We start from the raw sequence: 15,471 nt of genomic DNA, 5'->3' as shown, positions 1-15,471 counted from the left end.
AATACAATTGAACCGGACATCACTGCCCCGGAACAACTGGATCCTGACTTGAACTAGTGTAAAGATTATGTGATGCTAGGAACATGCAAAACAGCCTAAGACAATACAAAGTGTGCTAAGATATAATAAATTTGGTTTCATATAGTCTAATACCTTAGCATTAAACATAAGTATTCACAACAATGCAATATCTGCCCAATCACATATATTTGCTATTTTCCATTTGCAGAAAAACAATGTACAGAAGCATAATACATTCAAATTTTTTTCTGATTTAAAGTGTTTATTTACTATTAATGCATTGCTAATTGCTTGCAATTTGCCTTCTGTGATTATACTAATATGTTGAATAAAGTGTAGTCTGCAGTAATTATATATATGTATGTGTATATACATGTATAGATATATGTATATATACACACACACATGCTTAATTGGATAATTCTGCCTGTATTTATTTATGACCTAGGTGCATCTTTTCTATCCTGAGTACATAAATATTTTCTTATTTGCTTTTCTTATTTAAAATTTAATGAATTAAGATTTCAACTCACTTTGCCATACCCAGACACTCTACTTATACTTCTAATAGTTTATGACATTCAATATAACATTTTATGTTAATAAAATATCCAATATAACAATTTTATGTTTTAAAAAACTGTCTCATATAAGGACATTAAGTATTATGCTAAGACAAGTTTTGCTAGTGTGTATATATATTGTTTGTGCATATATCGTGTATATATGTTTGTGTGTGTACAAATATAGAGAGAGTGAGAGAGAGGTACTTTAACTTACTATATATAATGTGAGTTAATTTACCATGATATCATTAAAATTAGTGACATATTGTGTGGATAAACTTACCCAATAATTAAGTATATTTGAAGGAAGCAACATAGTATATGTGTTAGGGTTTTATATGTATAATATCTATGATATCTTTTGGGCAGCTCAGATTTAGTGTACATCTGAGTTCCTTGAAGAAAGATTGAAATAGGCCTCAAACATTTTTCAAGACATCATCCTCAACTGTAATTTTTGAACATAACTCAGTTGGGTTACTGTGTTCAAAGATAAAAAGCACAATTTAGACATGCTAGACTATAATTAGAAGACTATATACTCAACTGAATATAGCAAGCTGAAATAATGTGTGCAAGATCAAATGCAATGACTATAATCAAAGTTAATAGGTCATCCAGGTTTTTTTCCAATGTTGTCATTAAATTCCATAGGAAAGATCTTTGCTTTAATTTTTTAAAAATAAATAAATAACATATTATTAAGTAGAATTTATACTGTTTTAAATTTGATAGCCCATAAAGTTAACAGAAATGTTATCTTACTTAACATTGACTTCCTGAAGCTTCTCAAATTTTCTGTGTGGACCTGAAAACATGTATGTAGTTTCCAAGTATAAGAAAAATGTACATCTTGTTTTCAGAGAAAGCATCCCACATGTCAGGGTTTGGAATTACATTTTTCCTTTGGCTAAGTGCTCCCCAGAAGCTATGATGTGAGAAGGTGGGGGTTAGGAGGAGGGCTAAGGTGGGGATAAGCACTAAAGAAAAGTAAAGAAAGCTAAAGTCTAGAATTCATCTTGTCTAACATTCTTCTACTAAATGCCCACTAGGAACAAGACACAATTTTAAATTTGGAGGATATTTTGGGAATACAAAGAAGATCTCATGTGTTGAATTCCATAGTGTTGTATATTTAATAAATAATAGCACTACATTTTCTTAGTGCAGGCTGCTATAACAAAATGCCATAGGCTTGATGGTTTAAACAACAGAAATGTATTTCTCACAGTTCTGAAGGCTGTGAAGTCACACATCATGATTCCAACAGATGCAGTATCTGGTGAGAGGCTCCTTCCTGGCTTACAGATGACCAACTTTTGCTGTGTCTTCACTTGGGGTGTTGCAGAGAGAGAAAGTAGCTTATTCGTGTCCTTTTATAAGGGCACTAATTCCATTCATGAGGGCTTCACCCTTATGACCTAATTACCTCCCAAAGGCCCCACCTCTTAATACCATTACATTGGGAGGTAGGATTTCAACATAAGAATTTTAGGCAGACAAATATTGAGTCTGTAGCATATGAAAAAATAAATAAAAGGAAGTATGCACAAAATCTTGTATGCCTAGGTCCTTGTGCCTGCATTATACCTTACAAGAGTTTCTGATGTAGATAGCGGAGGAGGGATTTTCTATACATGAACAGGAGGGGAAGATCAGATTCATGTATGAAAATAAATAAACCGATGTTATAAAAATAATAATTCCTCATCCCCTAACTAGTTTGATCTTACTGAACCCCTCCAAACTCTCAAATTAAGTGTTTTCCATATATAAAAGCTGACTTCGTAATTTGCGAATGAATTAATATACCAAATTATTCAATAAGGTAGAAATAGAGTTCCAATTCTATGCTATAATTGGAGTTATTTAATACTATATTTTAATAAATAAGGAAATTATTGATTGGGATATACATTTGGGAGCACTAAAAACAAATACATGTATATGTTATACGTATATGTAGATGATATTTACAAAATTGTAAAATGGATTCATATTCAGTTATAGTAAAGGGTGAACAAATTTCAGTATTAGACTGTGTGAAATGTAGAGTAACTAACAGTTTACAACTAAATAACACTTTTCAAGTACCATGTGATGTAACAAGTGTGGGCACTATTTTCTGTTTGCAGAGAGAAAACATGAGTCATACAGTCTACAAGTATTTATTGATCAGGTGCCAAGTATAATGCCAAGTCTTCAAGCTGCAACTAAGATCAAAGCAGACACTGTCTCTCATTGTGTATATGCAGAGTTTTTGACTGGCTAAACCCACAAACCTTGTAGGACTATGTCAGGAATTTAGGTATTAGATGTATGCCTAACCATTCTAGCCCAGCCTACCGAATAAGACAGACTCTGAAAGTATAACAATTAAAAATATTAATTCAAGTGTAAAACATACTACAGAGATAAACTAAATAATATATGTATTTCTCTTATCTTTCTAAAATACACATGTTAATGATTTCATGCATTCTGGTTTCATTCTTAAACTTTTCCTCTGACTGTAGGAGCTGATGCTGTGGAAGCTCAGTGTAAAAGATTTGAAGTGAGAGCAAGTGAAGATGGCAGGGTGCTGTTTTCTGCAGATGAAGATGAGATTACCATTGGGGCTGAAAAGCTGAAAGTTACAGGTACTGTAGATTGAGGTCTTGAAACATTGTTTAATTCTTGAAAGAATGTGCAACTGAACAAGAAGCTACTTTACGAAAATGTGTGATCCCCATATCTAAAGTTGAATCTCACGTACTATCGTGATATTGCACCATTTGATGTTCCAGTAGTCTTCACATAGAAGGGACTGTTTGTGGATACAGAAGAGAATGTAACTATTAGCCTTAATGACGTAAAAGTAGAGCTGTGAGTCTCGGGAAAGGATAGGCGGCAGAGAGTGTGTAGGGACGGTGGAAGATAAGATGGAAGTCAAGCACCGAGAAAGCTAACTAAAACTGATAGACAAATAAAATTTAGAAGTATTACATAAAAATAAAAGATATGCAAAAGAAGAACTAAAATATAAATATCAACTTTAAAGTGAAGTAGAGGAAAGGTTATACCATAAGTAAACTAAATTTTCATTCTTTAGGGATCTTAATTATCGAAAATATATAAATCAAGAAATAATAGTGCTAATCACATATTATTTAGAAGTTATTAAAGTCATTTTTCCAATATTAAGGCTATTAAAGTCAATCATCAACTGAAACTGAAAAACAAAAACAAAAAAAATTTAAAAACACAAAAAAGTTAAAAGCAAGACTGGGAGTGGGGAGGAATTTTATGAAAACTATTTTAAGCATAATCTCTTCTGAATTACTTGATCCATAACAATAATATATATTTGATAAAATACTTTTTAAATAATCAAAGAAACCTATGTTATTTTTTTAAAATGAAGTATATTTTGACTTACTGTTTCTCAAATCTGAGTTTGGGAATAGCTCATGGAATATCTGTCACATCTGTTTAGGTTCAACTAAGTCCTCTGGGCCATGTGAAAGCCATTAGCATGGTAATTGACCTCTGCTCTCCCTGTTTTTGTGGGTTGAATTCTGCTTCTCCCATTCAATACTTTAAATAAACTCTCTGTACCTCCAATTTACTTCACCTAAATTATGGACATGATAATAACTTAAGTGCCCAAATTAAATTAGTGTGTGCATGTGTGTGTATGCATGTTTGTGTTTAGAATGTTTTCGGCATGTAACGAAGACATCGTTAAAGTTTAGCTCTTTATTCTTATTTAATAAAGAAAATTAATATTATCCATGTCCCAGGCATGAGTGCCTGAGTGGATTTGAAGAAAGATGTAGTATTAAATAGCAGTGATATTCAACAAGACTTGTTGAATGGGGATCCTCACTGGGCATCATTGGCTGGGTCACAACCCACTACCATCATCCCTACTGACCCCCATGGCCTCCTATCTTTTGTGAATGTTCTGCTGAGTAGCTGGAGCTTATAATATTGGGGTGGTGTTTGGGGGGTGCGGTAGGCCGCGAGTGCCCATCTGCCTTATTTCCTTTATTTTCTTTCTTATAACTCTTTGGAAAGGTCAGGACAGGAGGCATATATGTGGGGCATAAAATGACCAAATTTATTTTCCTAAATCCTGATATATGAGGAATCGTGAGGATTATGGTTGGCATGGAGCATAGACATATTCAAAAAACGTTAAGTTTGGGCCTCTTGGTGCTAACATTTGAATTGCAAGTTGGTTAGTGGGACAGTGGGGGACCAGATAGAAATGTACTCAGGAGGATTGGGCAGATGTGAATTCAATATCTGACAATCTTTGAATCTTGGTAGTCCCTACTTGTTATCACCTTTGATACCAACATAATCTGAGATAGCATTTAGAATATTACCCACTTACTCTAAAATTATTTCATCAATATTCAGATATTCTCATTGTGTACTTTGCATTCATAAGAGAACTTCTAGAGCTCTTGACAGCTTTTATGATTCATGAAATCTTAACTTTCTTTGATCTTTATATTGACTTGTCTCATAACAGTTGCAGTGAAGTGCTGTCTTCACAAAATTAGACACATTAACCAGTTTTTACTTTTTTTTTTTTTTTTGAGGTAAGTGAATACCTTTATTTTCCTCTTTTTCCTGATATCCTGGCTGTTATCCTTAGACTGTTAATTGAACTATTAAACCAGAGGAGAAAGTACTGAAGAATCTAAGTTTTTCTTCTTTCAATTAACTGCCTACTGCCTTCAGGCAGTCATCTCTGCTAACATTCATTTTTTGCCTCTCCGTCTGTGTATGTCTGTGTGTGATCTATGCATGGTATACATGTATGTATGTATGTATATGTATGTGTAGATAGATAAATTCATATGTCTCACTCTGGCTCTTTTATATTTTTTTTCTCTATCTCAGCATATACATCTGGCTTTGGGTTCCTTCTTAATATACTCTTGATTGATCTATATTTTCCAATTATCTCAGAAAATTAATCAGTTTTATTATACAATTTATGTACCACATGCTTTCAAAAGATCCTAAACAATAAAATAATATAACTTTGAGGCCATAATTGCAGAATCCAGGCAGATTTTTGTAAAAGGTGAAGCATAATACTTCAAATGCAAAAATAAGCATGCCTGTAACAAATGACTATAACTTTAACCTGATGTGGATATACAAATGGCTTAACGTTGTTAATAAATACATGCTAAGTTAAGGAGTATTTCCACTGATTAGAACCCTACCCCCCAGTATCCAGTTCCATTTATGTTTCTCATAGATGAGCCCATATACTCACAGACACACACAGAGACACAAACATACATACATACACATGCACTCTCAAATTCCTCCTGGGTCCTTACTCCTTTACCAGAACTGTACATATTAACTTCATAGTAGCTTTATTCCTTCCTGCGATGCTCCTAAAATAAAGAAAAACAAATATATCAAAGGCAAATGTAATTTAGAATTTCATGTGCTTGGAGGATAAAATTTTGCATAGCATAGCATGCAATTTATGGGAATGGGGATTGATTAGTAACCCCACCTATACTTTAAAGCAGTGCTTGAATCATTTGACAGATAACACTACAAAGAAACACTGACTCTAGGGTACTTCCTATAAATTAGTTAGCTGTGCTGACAAACTTCAAAGTTTCATATAATGAGTTCTGTGTGAGGTTTTTTTTCTAGAATTTTAAATTTGTGATGTGAGCATTTTATATTTAAGCAATATTCCTAGAAATTAAAATGGATTCTTCCTGGCTTTATACATTACAAACAATGGCATTTTGTACATGGATTTCCCTTTAAGGTGACAGAAGTGGGTGTATTTATTTAGACAATGAATGTGTCTAAACACCTGAAGTAAAATCATTTATGACTAAAATTATTTATTTATCTAGTATCGCTCAAGATATTTACATTTACCCTACCTAGAAAGTGGCAGAAATTTACCTGATACATTTGAATACTCCTAGGGTTCAGGAGGATAAAAGTAAAATGGCATTTGGTTACCTGAACACCACCACCCTCATTAGCCCATCACCATGATGTGGAGTCATATGCTTAAATTTTGTATTTTTTTTACTCTTGATATTATTTCACTTGCTCAGTAATATTTTACTGGCTCAGTAATATACTTATTTGACCTTACCATGCCCTCTCTGTATCACTGAATATGTAGGAGTTTTACACTTTAGCTTACGTATGCATACTTGAAAACTTTGTTTTGGTTTTGTATTCCCTAATATTCGTCAAGGTTTAACTTAATGCAATTATCCTTAGAACCCAGGTAAACAAATAAAAGATAGAACACTTTACACTCAACAGACTCTTAAATTTAATACTTTCAGGTAGTATCAGTCAACCTCAATTTGTACTTTCATCTGTATTCCAAGTAGTATATTAACTTAGAAAACAAAGTGCATGTATAAGTCATTTGACTTTATGAAGTGCCAAACTTTTGCCCTATAGAATAACTTTGTGTTAAAAGCTATTAGTTGGGCTTAGACCTCTCTTTGCTGCCTTTGAGAGAAAAGGAGAAAATAGCTAAATATATGAGGAGAAAAAAATCTCTCTTTTTTTTTTCAGGCAGTAGAAATTAAAACTGGCAGTCTAAAAGAATAGTGAATTCCAACCACACATCAACCCTGTACTCTTATGTTTTCTTGAAAACCAAGAGTATCACTCTTTTGTCTCTGTTTTAACTGAGTGATTGGATAGATAGACAAGTTCCAATGATTGTTTGACAATTGAATAAAGGATTTTCTGAAGAGCTGTCTTTTAAATTAAACACTGTGTTTCTGGGTCGAAATCAATATTTTCTGGTTTGTTTTTATTAGTCTTTCTACATCCTTGTTCCTGTCTGTTAAATTGGCACACTGTGAAGGGGTCAGCTTTAGAATCAAGCTTTCTATTGTGGGGGACCATTGTTCCCCACACCTGTCCAAATGCCAAGAATGGGGTAACACTCAGCCCCCAGGGTGTAGCTCCTTGGTCTGAATAGCACCTAAAGAAATGTGATTCGACAGGTGCTGAGGAAAGTACTGTGCAATCACTTAATTTTCTTCTGGGTGGCTCTTCAAGTCTGTAAACTTGGATAAAGCACTCAACTCACTCAACTAGTTTGTGAGTTGCTTTTTAAAACTCACTGAGCACAAAGATTTTAGAGACACTAAAGATTAGTACTGCTCTACCTCTTCCCAAAATGTATAAGTAGAAGCCGGATTGCAGGTTTTGGAGTATGTAAATAATGAACCAGGCCTTACTGACAGTCCTTTTCATGACTTATTTTTCTAAGCTCTCATTTAAATGTTTCCTACTTTTGTTAAAGCAAAATTTCAAAATATAATTATTGAATAGAAATGTGAGGGAAAAAAGCCTTAAAAGAGGACAGCCCCTTGACAAACAAGTAGGACATATTGAATCAATATCTCTGTTGTTTTTAAAATTTTCGATTGATATTTGCATTTTTTTCATATAGCTATGGGCCTTGGAGCCACAAAATATCTCAGATAACATTTATCCTGCCATTACAAATGAATAGTCTGATTCTTTATATATCATGATGAAGTTTTAAAAATACGTCATTTATATAATATGGTCTACTAGAATTGATTGCAGTTGCTTGGTTTTCATGCTAGCTGCCAGCCAGGAGCTGATATTTGTTCCTAGAGGCCACAAATATTCTTTCTCACACTTTCCTAGTGTCCTGCCTCTGGGAAACAGGGTAAGTCTCCCTCATGATTCATATCTCTCCAATTTCCCATTCTCTTGCATCTCTTATTTTTCTGTTCTGCCAACAGCTGGAAAAAGCTTATCTGCTTTTAATAGCTCATATGATTGCATTGTCTTATTACATTATCCAGATACTCAGATAATCCAGGATAATCTCTCTGTTTTAAGATCAACTAATAACCCTAATATAGCTATAAAATTCATGTTGTCCTGTAACATATTCAAAGCATCCAGGATTTAAGGAGTGAACGTCTTTTATAAGAGTATCATTAGTCTGCCTGCCATACTTTACAAATTATTGAATCTAAGCCTATTTTTCTGTTCTTTGAAAGAGCATTAGAGGAAACATTTACCACATGGGATTTTGGTGAAGGGAAAAGAAAAATCTGAAAATTACTTAGGAACAATCCTAGCACAGATTTGGCATTTGATAAATACCACTATGTAATAATTTTAAAATGCTATTACTGGTCTCCTTATGTGTTTCAAATTTTTTAAGATCAATACTTGTAAAGGAAAATAAAATATATTACACAATGGATGAAGGAGGAAAAAATAATAAGAGAGTTGAAAATATCTGAAGTGGAAATTGGATATTCTGTATTAGAAATGTAAAACTATACACTTTACAAAACATTTAGAGATATTTGAAGAGTTCTTGAGAAAATGTAAAAAGAAGGATAGATAGCAGACAGTAGCTCTAATGATATAAATTATATTTTTCTCCCCTGTAAGAATGCAGACATAGGCAGACTCTGTGATAAAGGCATCCAGTGATAAAGGTTCCTTAAAACTTACAAATCTTCAATCCTTTAGGCCTAGTTGTTATCTTTCTCCATGAATTTAAGGCTGTTATATACCATGATCTCTGCATTTCAGCATGGGAGAAGTGAGAAAAAGAGGAAGCCAATGGGAAAAACATTTCTTAGACTATTACAACCTGGAACCAGCACTCACCACTTATATTTTAATAGGCCAAAACTTAGTCATGTGCTTATGTGTAACTGCAGGGGTTGCAGAGAAACGCTAGCTCTAATTGGTGGCTATGTTCTTTGTTAAAACTTCGTGTAAGAACTTATATTGATGGATAAAGTGAGAAAATGAACCAATTTGCCACAGCGATTAGTGATTTACTAATATAGAATCCTAATAAATAACTTCAAAGGGTATGAAAGAAAAAAATACATAGTTTTAATATATTATTAAATTAGACAAAACCAGCCTTTCAAAATGGCCCTTCAAAATCTGTACTACAGTCTTTCTTATTTTACTGAATATTATATTATTTGCTGAAGACTCCTATGCACTTAATTCTGACATACCTATTTTCTGACATTGCTATCATATCATTTAAGAAATCAAGACAATATCTTTATTCTCTGTTGTCATCTTCATCAAACTGATACCTCACTTCCAGTATCAAGATTCTCAAAAAGTTTAATATGGCATTTTTAAAATTTTGACATACATGCTCTAATAAGATAATCAATTCACTCAATTTTTCATCCCTTTGTAACTCTGAAGGTTTGAGGTCAAGAACTGAATTCTAGAGAGTTAAAGTGGAAAATTTACTTTTAACAACTTAGGATGTCTAGGGCTGAATGAAAGGAGTCAAGTCAAAATCAATAGAGGAATTCTGACATTGAAATACCAAGACAATAGCAGCAAAGAAGCATCAAGTCCAGAAGATTAATGGCTGAGGTGAATTTGAAAATTAAGAAAATATTTCTGAGCTGGATGGATAAACCAAGTTAAAAACAAATAATTGTATTATACTGTATTAAGGGTAGAAACCAGTATTGAGTATTTGCATTTTCATTTATGGGTCACAGGCCTATAATTGTAGATGTAGAAGGACAAACCGACAGGCTGGTGGCAGATGAACAAATACTTCTTCCTTCCTTTCTTCCTGGAAGGTAGGCAGCCAAAAGCAAAGACAGAGGCATGGAAGCAGGATCCTTCATGCAGAAGGTGAAAAGATAGGCCAGTGGCACTGAGTTTGAAAAAAATGCATGACAGGGGCAATCACTCAAAGTGAGGAGGGCATCAGAGGGCACGAAGGTCTATCAGGTTGATAAAACGGGTTACACATCAGGGATTGAGCAAATCCAGAAGGATTCTGTGCAACATTTACTCATTTTCCCACAATGGTAACATCTTGCAAAACTATATATAGTACAATATCATGTACAACAATCAGGATATTGACATTGATACAGTCTCATTACCACAGAGATCCTGTGTTACCTTTTTGAAATCATACCCGCTCTCACCTAACCATTGACATGTTAAGAATGTTATATATAGAACCACTCAGTAGTAACCTTTTAAGATTTTTTGTTTTTTCACTCAGCATAATTCCCTGGAGAATTATTATTCACTTCATTAAAATGTCTCTACCTAAACTGTTACCCATTTTCTAATTGCATTGTTTGTATTTTTTACTGTTTTGAGACTTCTTTACATATTCCAGACACTAGTACTTTGATGGATATATGGTTTGCAGATATTTTCTCTATCTCTGTACTTAATCTTTTTATCCCTTGACAGGGTCTTTAATTGAAAAAAAAAAAACCTAAATTTTGATGAGGTTCCATTAGTTATTTTTTAAAATATATTTTATGGATTATGCTGTTGCTATCAAATCTAAGAATACTTTGTAAAACAATACATACCAAAGATTTTTTTCTAAAAGTTTTATAGTTTTACATTTAAGTCTGTAATACATTTGAATTAATTTTTGAATAAAATGTGAATTTTAGGTCAATATTGTATGTGTTCACGCTCGTGTTGCCTATAGATTTAATGGCCCCAATGCATTCCCTTCCTTCACTGAATTCCTGTTGCACCTTTGTCAAAAATCATTTAAGTATATTTGTATCTATTTCTAAATTATCTATTCTATTACACTGTTTGGGGTGACCTTTCTGACAATATCACTCTATCTTGATTCCTGTAGCTATAAAGTAGGTAAAAAGTGTCCTCCAACTTATTCTCCATTTTCAGGATTATTTTTTTCTGTTCTAGTGCTTTTGCCTTTATGTATAAAATTCAGAACATGTATTTTCATGTCAAAAAAAAAAAAAACCTTGCTTACATTAAACCCACACATACATTTTAGGAGAATTGACATCTTTACCATATTGAGTCTTTCAGTCATAAAGATGTTTTGTTTCTCCATTTATTTGTTTTCAGTGATGTCTTTCATGAACAGTCATGTCATTGTCAGCATACACATTCTGAACATGTTTTGTTAACTTTTTAATTTTCCATGAAGTAATTGTAATTGATACAGTGTTTTTAATTTTTGTTTCTATATGTTCATTGGTAAAATATAACATTTGATTGATTATTTTATTGATTTATCCTATATCCTTGTATCATATGACACTACTGAACTTGGTAGTTATAGGAAATTTTTGCAGATTAGGACATTTTCTATATAGATAATGTCATATGTAAATAGAGACAATTGTATTTTATTTATTTTTAATTTTTATGGTTTAGTTAGAGTTGACATTCAATATTATAATAGAGATAGTTTTATTTCTTCCTTTTTAATTTGTATACCTTGTATTTCTTTTTCTTGCCTTATTATAGTGGCTACATATTTCAGTACTATTTGAATAATAACAGTAGAATGGTGAAAAGAAATGTTTCTAAACAGAAATTTTGAAAAAAATAATAAGATGCTCAGATCTATGAGATTTTGGTCAGCCTGTTCCAAGATTAAGGATTGTACATGTTATTTTTGAGTAAATAATATTTTACATTATATCATATGTATTTTCTGATTGAATAGGTACATTGAAAACCCTCAAAATTCAAGAACATTCCACAGACCATGAGAATTCTATAATTGCTTATATTGTTCATGAATCAGACAGGAAAAAATACTAATTATTATTTCAAATTGATATAAATGGTTGTACCTTCCTGAGGTTATGATAAAAAGTGGTATTCTTTAAATAACAAAAGTATCATTAGCCAAAACCATTAAAAAATAACAGAAAAAAAGTAGAAGAAATAGATAAAATTAAGTTCTAAGCCAAATAAATTAATCATACTTTTATTATTATAGATCCAATCCTCAATTTGACAAGTAATGACTATTTAGCAATTATTTTTGAGTTGTTATGATGAAAAATATGAAGAGGAATGTTTAACTTTGGCCTACTAAAGTATATCTATGAGAGATTTATTCAACAAAGTAATTTTTTATGACAATCAATAACCTGTCATTGAATACAAATATGTTCAGTTTCATGACTGTTTTGAAGGACAAATAGGAAAAGAGGAGTAGGGTTTGGAGAGGAACAGAATGGGCAGTAATTACTGGAGGGATTTAAGTAATTAAGAACATTGTCTCGGCATTACAATGCTACTGCTTTCTAGAAAAGTAATCATGGGCTATTTAATTAATAGATTTCAAAGTCACCAGTTTCTCATTTATAAACCAAGAATATAAGGGAAATAAATAGTAACACATCTGGATTTTTGTTGAATTATTATGAGCTGATCCATGTAAAGCATGATATCTGACACATAGTAAGTGGTTAATAAATGTAAAAATTTATTGTTATTATAACAAATGCATTACTTTAGTATTATGTATTAGTGAAATGACATTCTTCCTCATAGCATTTACTGCAAAGACCTTCTAAACTGCATTATCATTTATCTTTCATACACACATAACTAACTGTATATAAGATAATGTCAAACATTTATGTAATATTGAATAATATTCAATCCAATGTAAAAAGAGCAATTTAATAGGTCTTTCAATTATTTAATAGGTCTTTCAGAGTTATTTAAGTGAAAAATAATGTAAGATCACAAGAAGGAAAAGAAAAACAAAAATAAATGTAAAAATGTATTACATATTAAATTTAAAACAAAGCATCCCAATTCATCAAAATAATGAAATTATTAACAGATTGGCATAACCTTTGCCTCAATAAACCTATAGTCTTTTACATTAATTCATTTACTTTTTAGTACTTAAGGAGATATGTATTATTAACTTTATTTTGCAAACCAAGTCTTAAGTTTAATGATTTGCACAAAATTCCAGCTCTCAAAGCCAGTCTAGGAAGTGGATCTGTATCTCCTCAGTATTGTCCAGTCTCATTTCTACTTTATCTGTATCAATATCTGCATGTGTATAATAAATTTAGATCCTGAATAAGAATTTCTATAACAAGAAGAAGAACTTCTATGATCTAATTTATTTAGGTTATCGTTTCAAGCAGATTTATTTAGTAGGTTAGAAAAAGTTAGAGAAGAGGAATGAGAATACTTAAATACTGTTTATCTGACTTTGTCAACTAAATCATGCAGAGCTCCTGGAGTAACCTCCCTATCTTCATAGCTATGTAAATTGAAAGTGTAGGTTATGTCAAATAATGTCAAGGAAGTAGATTGAGATAAATAATTGATATCATAATCACTTTGGAAAAACAGTAACATAATCTAGATCTGCAATTTAAAAGGCTTATTGAATTTGAGAAAGAACAAATTTTAGTTTTAAGTCCACCGTATATTTATTCATCAGGTTGACCTTTGTCTTCAAAAAGAACATGCTGGAGTATGTCAAAATAAATTTTATTTCTAATCTCATCTGTGAAGGTTTCTGTGAGTATGCTTTGCATAAGTGGATAAAATTTCCATGTTCATATAAATGATAACTGGGACAGTCTTTCATTTTGGTAAGGAAAGAGGGAAGTAGTGAGAGAGTGAAGGAGAAAGAGCAAAGACATTACAAGTTCGAATGGGTTTTCTACATTTTTCAGTTACTAATTAGTTGTAGTTACTAAATAATTTCCTGTTGCTAACTATAAATATTACCACAGATTTAGCGGTTTAAAACAACACAAATTTATCTACAGTTCTAGAGATTGGAACTCTAAAAATGTCTCACTGGGCTAAAATTGTTTGCTAGGCTGTGCTCTTTTCTGGGAGAATTCATTTTCTTGCCTTTTCCAGATTCTAGAGACCCTTGGCATTCCTTGGTTCCTGGCCTCTTTCTTTATCTTCAAAGCTTGCAATAGCAGTCCACATCTCTCTCAAGCTTCCATGTCTCTGATTCTCCCTCTTCGTAATCATTCATTATGATCATTGTGATTACTTTGGACCCTCCTAGATAATCTGGGATAATTTCCCTATTTTAAAGTAACCAGAGTAATGATCTTCATTTCTTTAGTCATCTAAATTTTTCTTTGCTTTTAAGTTAATATATTCACAGATTTCAGGGATCAGGATGTGGATTTTCAGGTGGGGGCAGAATGGGAACAGGGTTATTCTGCTGCCATACTAAAAATCGATCTATTTCATCAAACATATTTTTACTCACTAAACAGAGTTCCTGAAAGATAGAAATAATGGTTATAGGTTTCCTATTTTCTTGAATTCAAAATTGGTAGTGAAAAAAAAAAAAACTACTAGGAGTGAATATATTTGCACTCAGATCATAACTAGTTTGTAGTTTTTCTAACCCTAGGTGTGTAAATGCTCCATTTCTTCACACAAGTTATTTATCCTCTCTGTGCCTTCATTTCCTCAACTGTAAAATAGTAATATTATTATTTTTTCTGTTTTGTTGTGAGAATTATATTATTTGATATTATTTTTCAGTGCTTAACACATGACTGAAGTAGTTTAAATGTTCAATAAATGAAAGACATGATCATTATTATCTCTAAGAAGAGGATGAGGAGGAAGTGGATGAGGGAAGGAGGAACAGTATTATTAATTTCATCTGTTAGTTTCTGATTTCACAAGGTTAATTAAAGGATCAGTGATATGTATAGAACATTATACAAATTACTTGAAATTAGGACAAAGAATTTTCCTCTTCAAAATGTGGCCAACCCCCTTGAAAAAAAGGATTTCCAAAATGCCTTTCATAATTGTCCAACTGAAAGGCACAAATCTGGTGCATTTATTCATCAACTCTTTGCCCCATTGGTTGAAAGTTGTCTCAGGAGTGTTGACTCCCTAGCAAGATATTTTGAGGTGACCCTCTGGTGGTTGTGCTAAGAATACTTCCCAGGGCTCTGCGAAGCAGAGTGAGCCGCAGAACATGCTTGAAGTGGAATACAGTGAATATGAGTCTGAGGTACCCTGGAACTGTCCTCCACATCTGTGGTTGAAATCC

The 15,471-nt window shown here is 32.4% G+C and overlaps 1 protein-coding gene across 5 annotated transcripts in view; it reads left to right on the top strand.

The window, feature by feature from the left end:
* The window catches only part of SGCZ (sarcoglycan zeta), a 781,719-nt gene that overhangs the window by 733,919 nt on the left and 32,329 nt on the right, over positions 1–15,471 (top strand). For all 5 annotated transcript variants that reach the window (XM_036228605.1, XM_036228604.1, XM_036228606.1 and 2 more), the window contains one exon: positions 3,104–3,226. In XM_036228605.1, coding sequence (XP_036084498.1) covers positions 3,104–3,226 — 123 coding nt within the window. The remainder of the gene's footprint in view (positions 1–3,103; positions 3,227–15,471) is intronic.

This window comes from Rousettus aegyptiacus, unplaced genomic scaffold, assembly GCF_014176215.1.
Source record: "Rousettus aegyptiacus isolate mRouAeg1 unplaced genomic scaffold, mRouAeg1.p scaffold_m13_p_11, whole genome shotgun sequence".
NCBI classification, from domain to species: Eukaryota; Metazoa; Chordata; class Mammalia; order Chiroptera; family Pteropodidae; genus Rousettus; species Rousettus aegyptiacus.
This window is presented reverse-complemented; position numbering and strand designations above follow the sequence as displayed.